The sequence below is a fragment of the Diadema antillarum genome, unplaced genomic scaffold, assembly GCF_040938485.1.
Source record: "Diadema antillarum isolate AM-2024a unplaced genomic scaffold, OU_Dant_1.0 seq00000798_RagTag, whole genome shotgun sequence".
Taxonomy (NCBI): Eukaryota; Metazoa; Echinodermata; class Echinoidea; order Diadematoida; family Diadematidae; genus Diadema; species Diadema antillarum.
The window spans coordinates 2,190,537-2,208,626 of record NW_027271682.1 but is presented as its reverse complement, the minus strand read 5'-3'; the positions used below and the strand labels follow the sequence as shown (position 1 = coordinate 2,208,626).

The 18,090-nt window shown below is 35.5% G+C and overlaps 1 protein-coding gene across 1 annotated transcript in view; it reads left to right on the top strand.

Moving 5' to 3' along the window:
• Positions 1 to 18,090, top strand: part of LOC139739393 (uncharacterized) — a 103,414-nt gene that overhangs the window by 3,316 nt on the left and 82,008 nt on the right. Inside the window, exon 2 of the mRNA XM_071650013.1 lies at positions 12,642 to 12,698. Within this exon, the coding sequence (XP_071506114.1) occupies positions 12,642 to 12,698 (57 nt within the window). The remainder of the gene's footprint in view (positions 1 to 12,641; positions 12,699 to 18,090) is intronic.

Here is an 18,090-nt window from a genome sequence, read left to right as displayed (position 1 = left end):
GTACCATAAATGAAAATGCTGGTTTCACACAGCAGAAAAGTGATGCCAAATCAAACAATTAAACAGCAAAACCTGCCGGAATGAAGGAGAATGATGGATGATATGTGACCCGCTACAACAAAATGATCCTAAAGTCGGGCGAGGTCGATTATTTGAAAATTGCATGATATAATCCCCTAATCTTTCTGCTTTAAATTGATATATAACACATTTTATAAAGATAATCGGCTGCGGAGATATCGATGTTTAAAAGAGAGCATGTCGAGACGTCTGGAAAATCACTGTTTTGAGAAAAGCGCCCTAAAAGTCTTCCTTTCGACGCAATCGCGATCAAGGGACACGCAAGTCAGTTTTCACCTCTGGACAATAGAAGGTAAGCCCTAGCAACCCCCGAAGAGTTCATTCAAGCACATCAGCGTCGGCGGTCTCCTCACCAACCAATCAGTGACCAGGATGTGAGAACCGGCTGAGCATAGCGCACCCCGCCCGCACGCACCAGTCCACTGGGCAGTGTGCGAGCTTCACGCTTCGGTTAGCAGCAAGCAGCAAACTGACCAATGAGATCACTCTGGTCGTTGTTAAGGGCGGAACCTATCTGTGGCGCTCAATCCAAATTTTCGAACCAGTCTCTGCTTCGTTGAAACGCTAAAAAACATGGCTCAGAAAAACGCTATTTTTTAATCTTTCCTTTGATCATTTTGCTTCAGAATTTCGACAGTTGAAAGAAGATATGTTAGACTCCAGTAATATATCAAAATCAGAAAATCGTAAGTTTTGACCAATTTTAATGCTTTGACTTCAAACTCGATTTTCACGGCTTCGACCGTGCGCGACTTTAGGACCTTTTTGTTGTAGCGGGTCACATATAGAAAAGCAATCATCAACACGCAATGTGCACAAGCATATAAACCGTAATGGCATGTTTCGATACAATTGAATACCTGAATGTAAGAAAGACCTAAGTCCATCAGAGAGAATTCTGAGAAACTTAAAAAACACCAACAATAACATCCTAATATTTCTAATTATTCAAGTAGTGTTGTGCGTACAGATTGAAATGTAAAGCAGTTATCTGAATGATTTTCACAGAATATTTGCATTACTTCACAAACATTCACCAGAAATGACAGCCAAATTTCAACTTGGGCCATTCTCATCTTCAGGGCTTCAATTACTAATGTTTTTGCTGTCTGTGGTTTCTCCCTGAGTTGAGTTATTTATACGTATACTTATTTAACAAAGCATGCTTGTTTATTGCATTATTTGCTTTTAGTCAAGAAATTAGTATTGCCCTTAGGAATGTAAGTGTCTAAATTGGGAGATAATGGGAGGTTTCATTTAGTGATATTATGGATCCTTGGTGCAGTTGTTTCAACATCTCACTGCTTCACATCAACAGACTGCTTAAATGCATGTGCACGCATATGACCTTCAATGTAGCAGGCTTGATAACGCAAGCATAATTTGGAATATAGATAGAAAATTGCTCATGGTAATGGAGAATCAAGGATTATGTGTGACCTTTTGCCACCAAACACACAAAAAATCTAAAGGCTCCAATTTCCTGTTGGACTTTAGTATCATGTGCAATGCATCTTATGTCCACATAATTTGCCAATTTCCAGCTTTCAGTATTTTTTTAAAGTGAATACATTATCACTGTATTTACTTTTGTCAAACAGCAAATGAAAGTATTGAAAGGTGTATAACACTACAAAATCAAACAATATTATTGCAGTGAAACATTGCCCAGGACAATGATGAAAATTTAGGGTAAATGACAATGATACACAGAGTAGAGATACAGGGTGCCTAGATGAAAGTACTACATAACACAAGTTCTTTTTGGATTTTGACTAAGAATAGCAAAAAAGAAAAGAAAAGAAAAAGAAAGAAAGAATAACTGCCAAACCTTAACTTTCACATGTAGAATATCACAATCTGATCATGATTATTGTTAGAGTTCATGAATAAACCAAAGAATTGACCTTATAAATGGCAGTGGGTATATGTGTTAAAAAACAAAGTTCAGTAACTTGTGAAATTCACTATTCTTTGGATACAATCATCCCTCCAGTGTTTAGTGTTTTTATCTGAAATTTGCAAGCAATTGAATTGAGTGACAATGGTGTGTATGTGTTTGTTTGTTTGTGATTGTATCAGTTTGAACAGTATACCATTAACTTAAAGCCCTTTGCATGAAAGTATGACTTTTAGAAAGTTGGATTTCCTTCCACATGTCCTGTACAGATTGGAAAGGAGAAGCCAATGTTGATGTATTGTTTTATCTAAAGATGAATAGCTTTACTTTTTAAATCTGATCCAAATTTTAAAACCTCAACAAAAAAGAATGAAATTTCATCCAGTGTCTTATTTGTTGACTTTGTTCAAGAAACATCAAATAAAAAATTTTAAAACCTCAACAATAGTTGTCAAATGATTTTTAAATGAAAAGTGATAGATGTATGAATAAGACCATTAACAATTATGTCTGAATGACTCAGGGAGAAAAAAAAAACCATACCACAACCCAACCAACCAGAAGACATCCCGAAGAATTATGTTTAAGTCTTCATTGTGGTAGCAGGAAATAATCTCTATTTTATTTTGCAGTTTTGTTGGAATATGCCTTGGACCGTAGAAAGGAAATGATGATTTACCTTTTAATGGCTGTTCAAATAACCTCGTGTAATATAGTACTAGCTTTAGAATCTGTAAATGTGATGAATATATTTTGTAGATGCATGATGTAGATAGATACACATACAATTTGCATTTATGAACTTATGACATGTAATTGGATTTTGCTAGCAACTTCAAAAATAACGTCATATACTGTAGGTTAGTGCATTTATCGTGTGTCCTGATCCTGTAATGTATAAAAGTCATATTAACCACATCCTGTTGTTGAGTTTATAAAGGTTGTCTTTGAGTATATTCCAGTGTTTCTCCTTGTTCATTTCTTGCATCACAAATTCATTGATTCTCTTCCTTTGCATGACAAACCTCTCCAACAGCACTCTTTGAAAAATATTGAGCTCATTAACATATAGTCAGGTGATCTGAACCATACTGATACTTGATTGGTTGCCAGTGGTGGATCCGGGAAAGGGGGGGGGGGGGGGGAGTGATGGAGGGTGCACCAGTTTTTTTAATTTGTTTTTGTTTTTGTTATTTTTGTTATTTTTTTTTTTGCTTGTCAGCTATTTAAATCAAACCAGGTAGTGGTACTATATCTATCTATCTATATATATATATATATATATATATATATATATATATATATATATATATATATATATATATATATATTTGTATATATATATATATATATATAATTTTTTGTGCCCCATCTTTATGGAATTCTGGTAAGGTGAGGTTGTCTAGAGCCAATGTCCCTACCAATTACTGGTAATGATTTAGTAATATGATATCACACATCATGTGGTGCTCTATTACTAGATATGAAGGTGAGGATTTGTGCTAAGTATACATAAAGTAATGTTAAAGAAGAACTCTGTATGATTTTCAGACTTTTGCATTGAAACATCTATAAATTGGTTACACTGGGTACAGAATTACAGAATTTATAGTGATTGGGATATGGAATAAGAATAATTTCAAAATTCATAACAAATCACAGTGAATATGGATGATGACAAAGGAACTTCACCATTACAATGCAGGATTTGGTGCTCATAAAAGCAGAACAAAAGAAGAAAGCATGCATGAATACTACACAGGTGAAGTTGTTAAGCAAGTGGTATTGTAATGGAATTACATTGCTACATTGCTGGAATATGTGAGTCTCCTATGTCATCATCCTTGTTCAGTGTGATTTATTTTGGGTTTTTCAGATATTGGTTTCTCTGCTCAAGAACCACAATAAACTCCACAAATCTATATTTGGCACTATTGATTTGTAGTTACTACATGATGTGAAAATATGAAAATTGTTTGGAATTCCCCTTTTAATGTGGTAATGAGAAAAAAAAATCTTTATTTCATAGCTACTGTATACATAATGAGTAATAGTTCTGAGATGACATGGTTTCAGTCTCATGACGGAAATCACCTGACAGATGCTTAGGGATCTTTTTTGAGCTACTCACACATACAAGATATGAATATTTTTCTCCTTTGCCCAAACGTTTTCCGTTATTAAAAGATATCTAGCTTGATAATGCTGCTTTTCGAGACATTTGTCTTTGATTGAAACTGTGAACAGTAAACCTGCAAATTACTTCATCAGAATTAGGAGATTTAAGCTGACTCACATGTGCTACCATCCTGTCAGAGAAAAATAGAAGAAACAGAAACCAGTAATAAGCACTGAGAGAATGTGTGAAGTGGTGCATTTAACCATATGGGACACACGAATCACAGAGTGTTGCGTGGGACTATATACGACCTACATGCATTCATTGACTCGAGTGTAGAAGCTGTGACGCTTTGGTCACGTTCAGCCAGTTTAGAGTGTTTCCATTCATGCACAGTGCGCACAGACTCTCCAAGGGCATGCATGTATGTCTGTCTGGGAATTGGTTCTGTCCGCTGGTCACTTTCCCTTGTTCTTTTCATCTACAAATTGGAATGGTGGTGTGGTGTGTACAGTGCATTCACATCACAGCACAGAGAGATCCCTGCCTGTGGGAAAGACATGGGGTGATAAGAGCAGCTGTTGCAGTGGCATGAAAACCATAATTCACAATCATATGACCCCTGGCAACGAATCAGTGAACTTGAATTGCCCTCCTTTAGAATGTATTGTCTGATAAAAAATTTGCACTTTATTATCAGCTGTTGCTGCATGGTTTCACTGTGTATGTTATGAACTGAATCTCTTCTTTGGATGCATTCTCCTAACATATAGTTTAAACACTTATATTGATAAAAAAATGATATAGATGAACAAATCTAAGATATACATTTTTTTGGTAATGCATTGGGTAAAATGTAACCAAAAGTTATGTGTTTAGATTAGCTAGATGTTAGTATGATCAGAGTTACATTTCAGTTTGAGACAGAAACAGGAATTACTGGCTTTGACATGTATGTGCTTCAGAAATCTTCCTAATTTTGTTGATCATTTTCTTGATATATGTCAGAAATTAGTTAGGAAGGACATTGCTTCGAACGTTGTGGGTGTGGAATATTTGTATGAGAATTATTTCTGGTGATATTGGGGCTGTTTGCTATTCATTGGTGAACACCCCTTGGCAAATCACAACCCCCACGTGATCTGTAGCGTCATTTTATTAGTATGATGGTATAATACAAGGAGAGATGTTACCATACCTACCCCACTTTCAATAAAAGATTTCATGTACTGTGTATTTGATGTAGGCAAGTTTGGATATGCCAAGTCATGTGCCTTCTATTCTGGAAGATTGCCCAGAATATCTCATACCTGTGTACTGAATGGACCATCCTGAGCCCCATTGAGATCTTGTGGTGTCAACAATAATTGAATAGACAGTGGAAAATTCATGAAGATCAAAATATCAGCTTGACTAGAACTAGTTAACTTTGGTTGGCCTTGGAAAGTCCTATACAAAATGTGAGTCATTTTGAAGCTATGTACTGCATTGTATGTCTGCTCAATTCAGAGGGACTTCCTTTTAGTATGGACTCAGAAAACACATGCAGACTGTGAATGATGAAACCACAGACTTCCTATGAAAACCTCTGAGCAGAAAAAAAAAAATAAGAAAGAAAGAAATTAGATATCCTCACAAATAATGTAAATCAGGACTAGAGTGAATCAAGTTTGTTTATACAGATATGACACACAGCATGCAATTTTAGACATTTAATTTGTTTGCAATTCATTCGTTTTTCTTTTGTAGTAGTAGCATATGTGTGTCTGCAGAGGATAATCAACTGCAATACCGTTGAGTGTTGTTTTGTATTTTCTTTAGGCAAGGCATTGAAAGTTAACTGCTTCTTGAAAGTGTCACTGCCCCCTCTTGTGGCCAGGAATCCCCAATCTCCAATCTCTGTCTTCAGTGAGTGCTCGCAACAGGGCAGAAAGAAATATTGCCGTCTGGTGCACTCTGGAAGTTGGCTTCTATGTGATGTGTGATGATGCCAAAGCATGTGACAGCGCATCACTGCTATTGGACTCCAGGGTTCTATTGATGTTGCCATGACAATGGAGGGTTTGAGCTTTTTTTCTCCCTTTTTAAATTTGTACTCCTGATATTTCATCTCTGGAGTTTTCATTGCGATAAGACCTGAGGGTTTTGTTGGTGCTGTCAGAAATGGTGCAAGGTTGGAGCTTCTTGTATTTGTACTTCTGTTACTCCATCTCCTGTGTTCGTTAATTTTAGGAGTTTTTACTTTTTTTTTTCTTCTGATGGTAACTGGGCTGTCAACATCAAACAACAGCTCAGAGTGAGTTGAATACTGTGAGGGACTGAAGTGGTTGATAGGGGGTTAAAGGTACTGTTTACCATTAGGAGCAGTGATTTAAAAAAAAAATGTTCAAGTTATCGCATTTGATACATATTTGTAGGTGATCAAATCACAAAATATCCTACCATATAAAAAATTGCAACAAAGCCTCAACTATATGGAGACATCACTCTCAATCTCACTCTCAATTCTCAATAAACCATAAATGTAGATGATTTCTTCTGGAAACAGTATTTTTTTTTTGGGTTAAATGAGTACTGTTCACATTTTGCACTTTTAACAATAATCGTACTGACTTACATTTTTACTTTGGTTGTTTCTATCCCTAACTCACATTTTAAAACTATCAAGCACTCAAACTTTTTTTTGGTTTCATCTGCAAATGGTGAATAATGCCTTAAATGCATATAAAATCTAGGAGAGCTGCTATGTTTTTCCATGATGAGATTTAAGAAGACATGAGGTAGATTTTTTGGTGTCTTTTACATACTCATTTTTACATCATAGACAACATTCAGTTGCTCTGATTAGAAGCTGTCTGAAGGGCTAAAGTACAATATATCTCTATAGGGATGGATGTATATGAGAAGAAATGAAACCTGTAATCAGGTTGGTATTAATATTTATTTCATTAGGGTTTCTGTTTTTTTTTCTCTCTCTCTCCCGTGGGCGTAAGATTTTATTTCATTCTATTTAATTTCTATTTTGTTGTATTTGACAAAATCAGCTTAAACATAGAATCATTTTACATGAAATAGAAGACCAGGATAGATGTGTTACAATCAAGTAACATTTTAGATTTTAGATCATATTTCTCTTGGGCATCAATTATTGATATTAATACCCAGGTCAATTTTAAGGAACTGTTACATTAAAGAAATGATGTTGATATTGAAATTGATATGAAAGCATGAAATAGAGTGCTTTTAAGCTTTGAAGCTGCCACCAAAGCATTGCAACTTTAACCTGTTGAGGACAGACTGATTTTGCTACATCTTGCACTTGACATAGACACCTGCCTGAGTATACACTGGACTCAACCTCAATGGGTTAATAATCTAATTTCATTAAAGCGACATGTCATGAGGTTGAATGTCAGGTATGCACTTAAGTGGAATAACATACATGTACAGAGTATGCCATAATGATTTTTTTCATTCATGGGAGGAATTTCTGTCCACATCATGTGATATGCAACAAGAAGAGTATGAGATATGTAATTTGATGAAGTGTAGAGTAAGAACATAAGTTACTCAAGTCTTCCAGCAGGGATAGTGACTGGTGGTTGTAAAATGAACTGTCCATTGTGGGCATATTTAATCAGGAGAGCACAGGGGCTCCATCAAACTCTCTGCATATTTACATATGCAAATTAGAGAGGGTTATATGCCTCTTGTGTGCTAGACTTTCTGTCAACATTAAACCCCAGCTTTCTATTCCACCACACTTTGCGTTAAGTCATGTGACCAAGCTGTATACCGTGTGTTTGAATACCTACTTCTTTTCCAACCATCTCATCTTGCTGATGTCTCTTGTGTTTTCTCTTTCCTTCTTTTTTTTTATGGGGCTCAAAATGCAAACACTGAAACTATCATACCTCAATGAGTTGCTAGGAAACTCGAAGTGCAAACTCCATCAGGTTTTGATATGTCTCTGTTTTCCATGCCATATTTTGGGTTGTAAATTTGCCTGCCGTTAAGTGTTGTCTAGATCAGAATATATAGTCCCTCCATGAACGTGGATCAGTCATAATCAAGCTTCTGGTAGTAGTGCACGCATGGTCTTGTCTCTGATGTTTGAGTTTTGTTGAGCGTGAGTATTTTTGAAGCTCATAATAAATTGTGGGATGCCATTTTTTAGTTTGTTGTCAGTGCATGATATGTGTATGCATTTAATTCTTTATTATTTTTTGCATTGTCCCTGGAAATCAGTGTGTTTCATATTTTGGTAACTTAAATCATCCATTTTATTTTTGTTCTACCCTGAGTGTTTGGCTATTTTGGTACATTTTGATGAAGAACATACTGTGGTACTTACACCACGTTTACATGGATTTGCATGTATTTACAAGAGTCACTTTTAACTGGTTGTGTTTTATCATGCCTCTGCCACAAAGTGGTGCCGGAGGCATTATGTTTTCGGGTTGTCCGTCCGTCCGTACATCTGTACGTACGTCCGTCCGCATTTGTTTACGTGATAACTTGAGTAATATTGACTGGAATTTTACCAAACTTGGTCCAAGTATAAAGTATGATAGGGCAATTACTTGATTAGATTTTGGGTGAAATCGGCCGAAGGCCAAAGGTCAAAGGTTCAGGTCAAATCATGAAATTGTATCTGTTTACGCGATAACTCAAGACTGGATCAAGCAAATTTCACCAAACTTTGTCCGAGGATGATGTATGGTGGGACAATTACTTGATTAATTTTTGAGTTAAATCGGACTGAGGTCAAAGGTCAAAGATCAAGGTCAAATCCTAGAATTTATTTGTTTACGTGATAAGTCAAAACTGGATGAAGCAGCTTTCACCAAACTTGGTCCAAGGATGATATATGATGGGGCAATTAGTTGAGTAGATTTTAGTGACATTGGCAAGAGGTCAAAGGTCAAAATGCTAAAACTGTTGCTATTTCCCCCATATCCATGCAATGCCCGACTGCAGGTATTTTCTGGAAACTTAGTGTAGACATGTACTACTGCATAAAGATTCTCCAGAGAGTTTCATGTCATAAGGTCAAAAGTCAAAAGGTCAAAGGTTAGGTGAAAATGTGACAATTTCACTTTTCTCGCAAATGGTTCAATGTATCTTCATGGAACTTGGTACATACGCATGTACTGACTGGCAGGAATTATCTAGGGAATTTAGGGGTCATGGGTCAATAGTCAGGGGGTCAAAGGTCAAGGTCAACTCGTCAAAATTTTACTATTTCCCTCATATACTAATAGATGCAATGCTTGTATTATTATTTTTAAAACTTAATATACATGTATTACCTAATAAAGATTCTCTTGGAAATTTCCTGCAAGAAGGTCAAAGGTCAAAGGTTAAGGGTCAAGGCCAGGTTTACATGAAAAAAAAATATCTTATACTGTAATTCCACTCTTTTTTCATACCTTGAAAATTACTCAATGCATAAACTTATAAAAGGGTCAGTCAGAAGTCAAGTAAAAATCCTCAATTCCCCAAATGCATGTACCTGCACTCTTTAATAGACAATTATAGCAAACACAGTTCAAAGAAAGTGAACATTCAAGATATTTCTGACAAACCTGTCATTTCAACATTTTGCCAGGTATGTGAAACTGTCATCACACAATGTGAAGACATTATACTATACACCTGTTGGGAGAATCATGCATTATGGCGGAGGCATCAGTCGCCATAGCGACATTTCTAGTTTTTCTTTATGCTGAGTTATACTGGGTCGGCTTTCTAAGAGGGAGTATTATGTTGGTTGATTTTTGCATGGCTGAGAAGGTAACGAAACAAGAAAATCAGCGATCAATCAGTAACTGTGTTTTGATACATATACACTGTACAAGCTGTTTTCATTAGCAACATTTCTCTGAATAATTCTCTGAGTATTTTGGAAAGAATATATACATGAGATGCGACAATTACCACCATATTGCTTCAGAGCAATTCATCTTGATATTGCATTACATATAGGCATCTGTGAAGGATGCTATTTGTATTCTGTAAAATGGCATTACTTATTGTAAGCTGTACCCTCTAAGATTGAAGTCGTCAAAAGACCTTAACCCGTTGAGGATGAGTCCTGAGTATACTCGGGAAAGTGTCTATGGGAAATGTGTGTTGTAGCAAAATCAGCCAGTCCTCAATGGGTTAAAGGCATAATTTACCATTTGCAGAAGAAACAAAAACCCAGCATTAGTGCTTTTGAATAGTTCTAAACTATTTGTTAGGGATAGAAACAGCCATGGTAAAGATTTGAATCCGTATAATGGATGTTAAGTATTGTGAAATACACAAAATGTGAACAAAAGTTGTAATAAAAATGTTTCAAGACTAAACCGTCTACAGTTATGGTTTAATGATAAAAATACTGATATCTCCTTATATTTCAGGCTTTATTGCAAAGATTTTATATGTAGGATGTTTTGTGATACAACAGACCTACATGATATGCATCAGATGTGATATCTTGAAAATTTTTTAAAACCACTGCTCCCAAAGGTAATTAGGACCTTTAACCATCATACACACCTGTCTTTCTATAGTCTTTAAAAAAAAAATAGATGTATTCTGTCAGATGGAGACATATTTGAAATGTCCTGACTAGAATCTTAATGAAAATGTACTAAAGTGAGGCAAAGTAACCAACTTTAATTATTTGAAACAATTTGGTTGTTGTTAATATTTTCTCGAGGGTTTAATTTTCGTGAATTTCGCAAATCACATTTAACCTGCAAATTCAACGACACGTGAAAAAAAAAAAACGCCACACCATGCGCTATGGCATTACAGTATCCTCGGTGTCATTTCATGAAAACAACATCTGGCGAAAATGTCTATGACCTCCTCATTTTCCAAAATATGGTATAGTACATTGCTTATTCTGAAAGAAAGAAGCAAGTTCGTACATGTACGTCATGGTCACGTCAGAAACACGTATATTTCTTAGCTTTGTGGAATAAAGATATGCCGTAATATGAATTTATGGTGGCAGATATATGAACCAGCAATAAAATTGCATATGTAAACACAGTCAGTGCATGTGCTGTTTCATGAGATAGAACTTTAGATACAGTTAATGTAAGTATGGGATGAGACCTGTTAGAGTGCTAACACATTTTAGACTTTGGCTCCACTTGTCAGGTTGAAACCGATGGTGCCATTACCCCTGTAAGTCTTCTGTATGCAGTGTACATGTAGTATGTGTTCTCCTGGAAAACATGCATAGTGTTGAAATTCTAATCACCAGTCCCGGACAAACAATGTACCAACTTTCTTCAATGTTTAGAAATTTGAGTGAATTGATATCAAGGTTGATATTCTTCTTTTTGAATGGAACTTTTGCTTGGGATATGTGTAGATTGACGTAATCACATAAGACTGAGTGTATAACAAGCATTGGTGAAATTAGGTAGTGTTCTCTTGAAAGAAAACTACTGCAGAAATAAAAACTTTGCATGATCAAATTTTGGATCGGGACCAATTTCAGTGAACTTTGCATGTGAATCAAACTGTGGGTCAAAGGATTTGGTCAGATGCCACTACATCCCAATAGTATTTGCACATTATCATTTTCTAACTTGTTTAGTAAAGCGTAGGATTGCCTCGATATTGCTGCACTTCAAAATGATTTCAAGAAGTTTAAATTAACCTCTTTAATAAAACATTGTTTCTGTCAATGTAATGATTACATAATCATTTGATAGTGATAACTGCATGAAGTGAGAAATGAGTTGCTTGGTAAAGGCTAAAATGGCTACATTTCTCACCTGAAATCTACTATAATAATGAAGCTACTAGGTGATCTCCAGAGGTCTTCACTCTCTTTCACAAGCAATCTAGGGCTTCAAGAAATGTACCAGAAGATGTATGATTTCAAGTATATATCTCAGACTACCATATGGTTTTGCTGTGAGAAGTGTGGATTGCCACTTTTTGTATAGACCCCTTCCCCTACCCCCTCCCCAAACAAAAGATGTCCCATGGCTGATTTTTTTCCTTTTTTTAAAAAGTCAATTATCACCATCTTTACAAATTTTAAGATTGCAATTGCTGATCTAAACTTTGATAAACATGTCACAATTTAACATTTTAACAAACAAAAAATATGTTTTATTTATTTTCATATTGCGAGCATAATATACTGTATGTGCAGTTATTGCATTTGCTGTTGATTCGTGTTTTGTAAGCTGTGTGTGCTTCAAAATAAAATCCTGTCAATGCTACATCAGTGGGACTGTCACTATAATACATATTGCATATTTCTCATAGTATTGCTTGTCTGCATGCACAGCTGTTTCACGCACTGCAGGTGCGGTGAACATGAATGAGCATTTTACATAACACTTATGATGTACTGCCCTCTCTTGTTTATCAACTGTTTTAAAATGCACTGTAGTGTCCAAGTAGACCATATATATGGCCTGGACACACTATGATCTGAGTCAAGCATACACACATGGCATGAAGTGTTAATGAATGTAATTTTCTGTTAGACTTTATGAGGCATTTTATTCTTCATTCCAGGGCATCGGGATCGTTCCAATTTTCATCCGTGTCAGAGAGATTCTCCCAGGATGACAGGTAAGTTTTGTGGCTTTTTTATCATTGTTTCCAAAATAGATATGAAGATAGATGATATATTGATATTGTCAGCTGAGAGCCAGAAAGGCGCTATTGCATTCTAAGATTTGAGTATAGATAAAAAAACAAAACAATCAATTTTCATGAAACAAAAAGTTTACTTAATCAAAAGTGAGTAGATTCATAGCATTGCTCTAACTATTGGGTAAAATTGTGCCCTTGTGGTATTGATTTTTAAAAAAAAATATTTGGTGAAAATGAAAATAATATAAAATTGACACCCAAGCTCTACAATGTGCTACCAATAACTCAGTACCCCTCAAAATTGTGATAACACCTGTTTGTTTCTCAGCTGATGATAATGTTATACAAGGCTGTCAAAAGACCATCAACAGCTTGGCAAACATTGACCATAATCTGACATGTTTGTACCACTGGTTTATGGTAATTTGAATGTCTTCTTTCTACAAAAAGAAACTTACTGAATTGTGTCACCTCTAAGATTGCTTTCTTAACTCTTACAAAATATTTCCTTTTGTTGCCACTTCATTAGATTTATTTTTTCATTCTTTTATAAGCACTCCTTAACTGTATTAATTTGCTGTAGTATCAGTGGGAGAATGAAACAAACTTCCATCAAAGCTGCCAACTCTCTAGAAAAGTTGTAAGAAGTTATCAAAAACTCAAGTTTTACCCCAAACCCTGATAGAAGTAATGCATGCCTTCCAATAATTTGCTACCTAGGATGAGATTAAAAAAAACAAAACATTTTAGAGATCCTGATGTTTTGAGAGTGTATGACTGTGCAGCAATTGTGAAAACAAATTCTTTGATAAGTACCCATTTCTGTCATCAGAATGAATTTTGCTTTAACAAAAAGATACCTGCAAATCAAACACCTGTCAAGGAAAACCATTTCAGAACCTACTGTACTGCCATTAATGAATAATAATGATCTGCTAGTGGATAATGCAACGATTATGGATGTTTGTTAGTATTTGTTCACTGGATATATGGTATATTTTGCAATGTTTTTATTATCACACATTTTACAAGTGGGCACACATTCACAAAAACCATTCTTCCTTTACCACAATTGCTTGTATATCTTTTCTAGTATTTGGAATGACAAATTTTAATTCATGAAAAGGGATATCTCTTATTCCTAATTCTGTCACCGGGGTTCTTATTTTGTGTATTCAGCCACTTGTGAAATTGCCGTAAACAAGTCAGTATATTCCAAACATACTGGCAAAATAAACAGGATAATGTGTGTGTTTGTATATGTGTTTGTTGAAATAACCAAGGCTAAAGTGTTCTTTTTTGTGTAGCCAGAATCCTGGGAAGCCTCCTCAAATCGAATAGACAACAAACACATTGCAATTAGTGTAATGGACTTTTCAAGGTTCAACATCTATTCTTTTTTTTTCACATTTAAAGTATATAGGGAGTGTCCAATGCATTACGTATAAATCCATCACATTAATACCCAAGCCTACAAAAGGGTTGACACGACCTATCATCCAGCGGCTAGATTATGCCATTATCATGGCATTAGTAATTGATGATTTTTTAATCATGAAAAATATGACATGTTAATGCATTGCTTGATATTGATACACATTTATCATCAGTAAAAGAAAGAAAGAATTGCAAAAATAGAAGGGAAAATTAATACTCGAATTTGTAGAGCACATAATTGTCTCTCTAATCCAATGCAGATAAACAACTATGCACAATACTACCAAACTAATGCTAGAATAACTTATCAGAAAGAAGTAAGAATTGGTCCAACTATTCAAGTATCACATTAACCTGTTGAGGAGCAGTCCTGAACATACTCGGGCAGGGGTCTATGGGAAATGTGTGTTGTGGCAAAATCAGTCCGTCCTCAACGGTTTAATGAGCTTCCATTTCCTGTATGTTGGAGTAGATCTCACTTAACTCTTTATGTGCCATGGTGTAAACCCCCTGTGTGCCACATTATGCTGAGACAGTGCTTGCCTCAATGCAGTCTTGCTTTGGGAAACATTCTGTTTTTCAAATCTATGTAACTTTTATCTATTTTTGTTACCCTGAATATGTAATGAGCAAAGTTTTAGAGAAAATGCTGAGCTTTGCTTTGATCTAAATTGTGTGACAAATCTATGATTGCTTTTCTTTCAAATGACTAGTAACTGCTACATTTTGTAGTTCTAAGCAAGACTTTCCACACAAAAACAGTGACAGAAACTCACAATTTACCCACAAATCTAGTAGGAACACAGCTTCATAGTCAACTACCACATGGAATGCAAGCTACCTGTGACAGGAATGGAATCGCAAGAGACGCTTTCATTGTATAGTGACATTTGACGATTTGTCGAGGGCAGGTTTATATGCGTTTGAGCATGAGAACTTGGCACGCCATCGACTGAGTCGGGTGTGTGAACGTGGCACATAAAGAGTTGATACACAAAAGATACTTTGTGTATTTTCCTGACTCACATTTGAGTGTATTTCCCCACATTGTTTGGTTTTGTTATCTTGACTTTTATTTGGACTTTGATAAACCTTCCCCTCTTCTCTCCTGCCCAAATTAGAGAGTCAAAATGTAAACACTTTTCAATGAAAATCTTGAAGAAATTTTTTGAAATGAGAATTCCTAGTTGTTATTGGCTGTAGTTACAATACATTTTTATGACCTCTTGGTTAGAAACTAGTGGACAATTCTTCTTTAGGTATTATATTTTGAACGATTCGCAGATAGTTTCAGCATTGAAATGAAGCAAGTGCTTGCGGAGTGCTTTTACTTCTTTTTCAAGATTTTCAAATTATGTAATATAATGAATATTTTGAACTATTCAATATGCATGTGAAATATTCAAAACAGGTTTGAAACACTGTAGCAATCAGTTGCAAACACTATAGCATGTGTGAATTTGTTAATTACCTCAACTAATCTTTATCTTGCCATCAACCAATGTATACCAAAGTTCTTTACTTTTATGTTCTGTTGAAAAAAATTGAAAATAAAGTGAAATTTAAGATTGATTTGAATATGTGTCCTGGTTGCACAACACTAAATTTGTGTTGGTAACCTGCCTTTAACACACAATAGAGATTGATTTTTCTCTGCTTATTAAGGTAATATTCATACTACATTGAGCATCACTTACTTTTAGTCCTTGTGCCATCCTACCTACCCTTATTCATGTTTGTATATACATGTGTGTGTGTGTGTGAGTTAGGTGTTCTTGTATATAATGTTTGTGTTTCTTTGTCTGGGTCTTTTATAATCATCCCTGTTTTGCTCTCTTCTATACTATAATCTCCTGTTGTATTGTGAAATTTATTATTTCTTCTTATTGGAGAATAGACTGTTTATGTTGCAAGAAATTACTTACTGCCTAAGGGTTGAAGAACAATCTTGCCGAAGTAATACATGACATCTCCTTCAACAAGGTCTCAATTGCAAATGAAGTGATTGTACTCGGTTGGTAGATTATCAGAAGATTGTAAGGCTTTTTATTCATGGCCACTAAACAATTGATACAGGGGGAAAATAATATATATTTTCTTTTCCCCCTGGTGATTGGAAGGTACTTTGAGGTAGCAGCAGAGTAACAGTTACATGCAGAACCTTGTGCTAGTGATTACATAATACAAAGCATCACTAGAGTTAGATTATAATACATCCTCCTGTGTGCATTGGAATATGTTGCAAAAGTGAACAAAATTCAAAGAACACTTCTTATCATCAGTAGTAGATGCAAAGGGATTAAAAGCTAAGATTTACAGATTAAACTCTAACCCTTCACTCATTTCTCACTCATTGTAGAAGTGGAAATGTTTGCATTTCTATTTGTGCAAGAGTCTATATCATTCTACTCAATATATTTGTCTTTTTTGTAAAATGAAGAAAAGTGCTATGTACACAAGTTAAAGTTATCATGTTTGCACAGTTATCATGCAAGCCAAACCAACTTCTCCCATGATGCCTCTCTTTGCAATGAGTGAAAATATATTTAGTGTAGTTTCTTTGGCCCTTTTACTTTATTACAAAACCGTACAAAGTGTACTGTACGAGCTGAAATTTTTGCATACAGATATTTTCGCGAATTGCTACTTGGAAGGCATTTTCGTGTGTTCTTAATTTCGCGGTTGCGAGGGTCTACCTGAACTTACTTATTCGCACGTTGGTATTTTTTTTTCAGTTCAAAGGCAATTCGCGAAATTGGCGAAAATAAAACCACCGCGAAAATTTCAGCTCGTACAGTAACTCTTTCTTTTTGTGTGCACTCTGAAGAAACTTTTGGAATCTTAAAAGGAAGTGTTTCTCTTTAATAAACAATTTTACATAAATTTGTTACCAGGTATTATAGGTAACTGTTGAACGTTTGACTGGGAGAGATTTTGATGCCTATAGGCCTGGGTGCACCTGCCCAGGTAGGAGCAAGCATACACACACACAGAAATTAGAGGAAGTTAAGAGAGGAAGTTTCTCAAGCTCCGTGGCAGAGTTTGGTTTGGCTGAATCCGTGGATTATTTCACGACAAATGCCAGGTGCATACGCTGCCACTGACAGCAATGCCATGCACAAGCTGAAATCACTATCATGCACTGCACTGGAGTTCTACTGAAGTCCAAGAAAGCACAATGTTGAAGTATGAATCTCTCCATTCTGATCATAAATCATTGCTACATGTAGTATTTCATTAGGTAATATACAAAATTGTCTCTCTTTTGAGCCAGCTTTGGTCATACACCTTCATTTATTTCGGTTTGCAGAATTATCATCACTAATAAGCCCCTAAATCTCTAAGTTTATAACCAGTTCTGAAATTTGACAAAATATTTTAGAAAATTAAAACTCTCTTCTTTTTTTTTTCTCTCTCTCTCTCAAATTGGGAAGTATCCATTTGTCCTTGTTATTTTGTGCAGGTGCAGTTAATCGACCTTTTCTCCAGTGCAGCATAATTCACAGTTGCAAATTCAATTAGGACAATCATGATCAGTTCTGAAGCAGAATTTCCCCGTGAATTGATAGGTTTAGCCGATCACCATTCTGTCTTCTGATATTTCCATGATTTCAAGGATTTCAATTTTTTTTTCATGCTTTTAATTTTCTAATTGATGTGCAGCAGATCTCCCATAACACTCCCCAATGTGGCAGTAAATGTCCCCCACACACTGTACACCGCTGCCTTTCCACTTCTGTCTTCAATCATCTAATGCAAAGATTAACATATTACTCAACACCCGTGCTTCTGCGTGACAATATATCATCTGAAAACTTATACTGGTAATCTCTCATTTTAAGTGGATTGAAAACTAGAAAATGGTGTTAAAAAATGGTGTAGTAGATAATAATGGTAATGATAATACATTAAATGTCCATAACCCCATTTT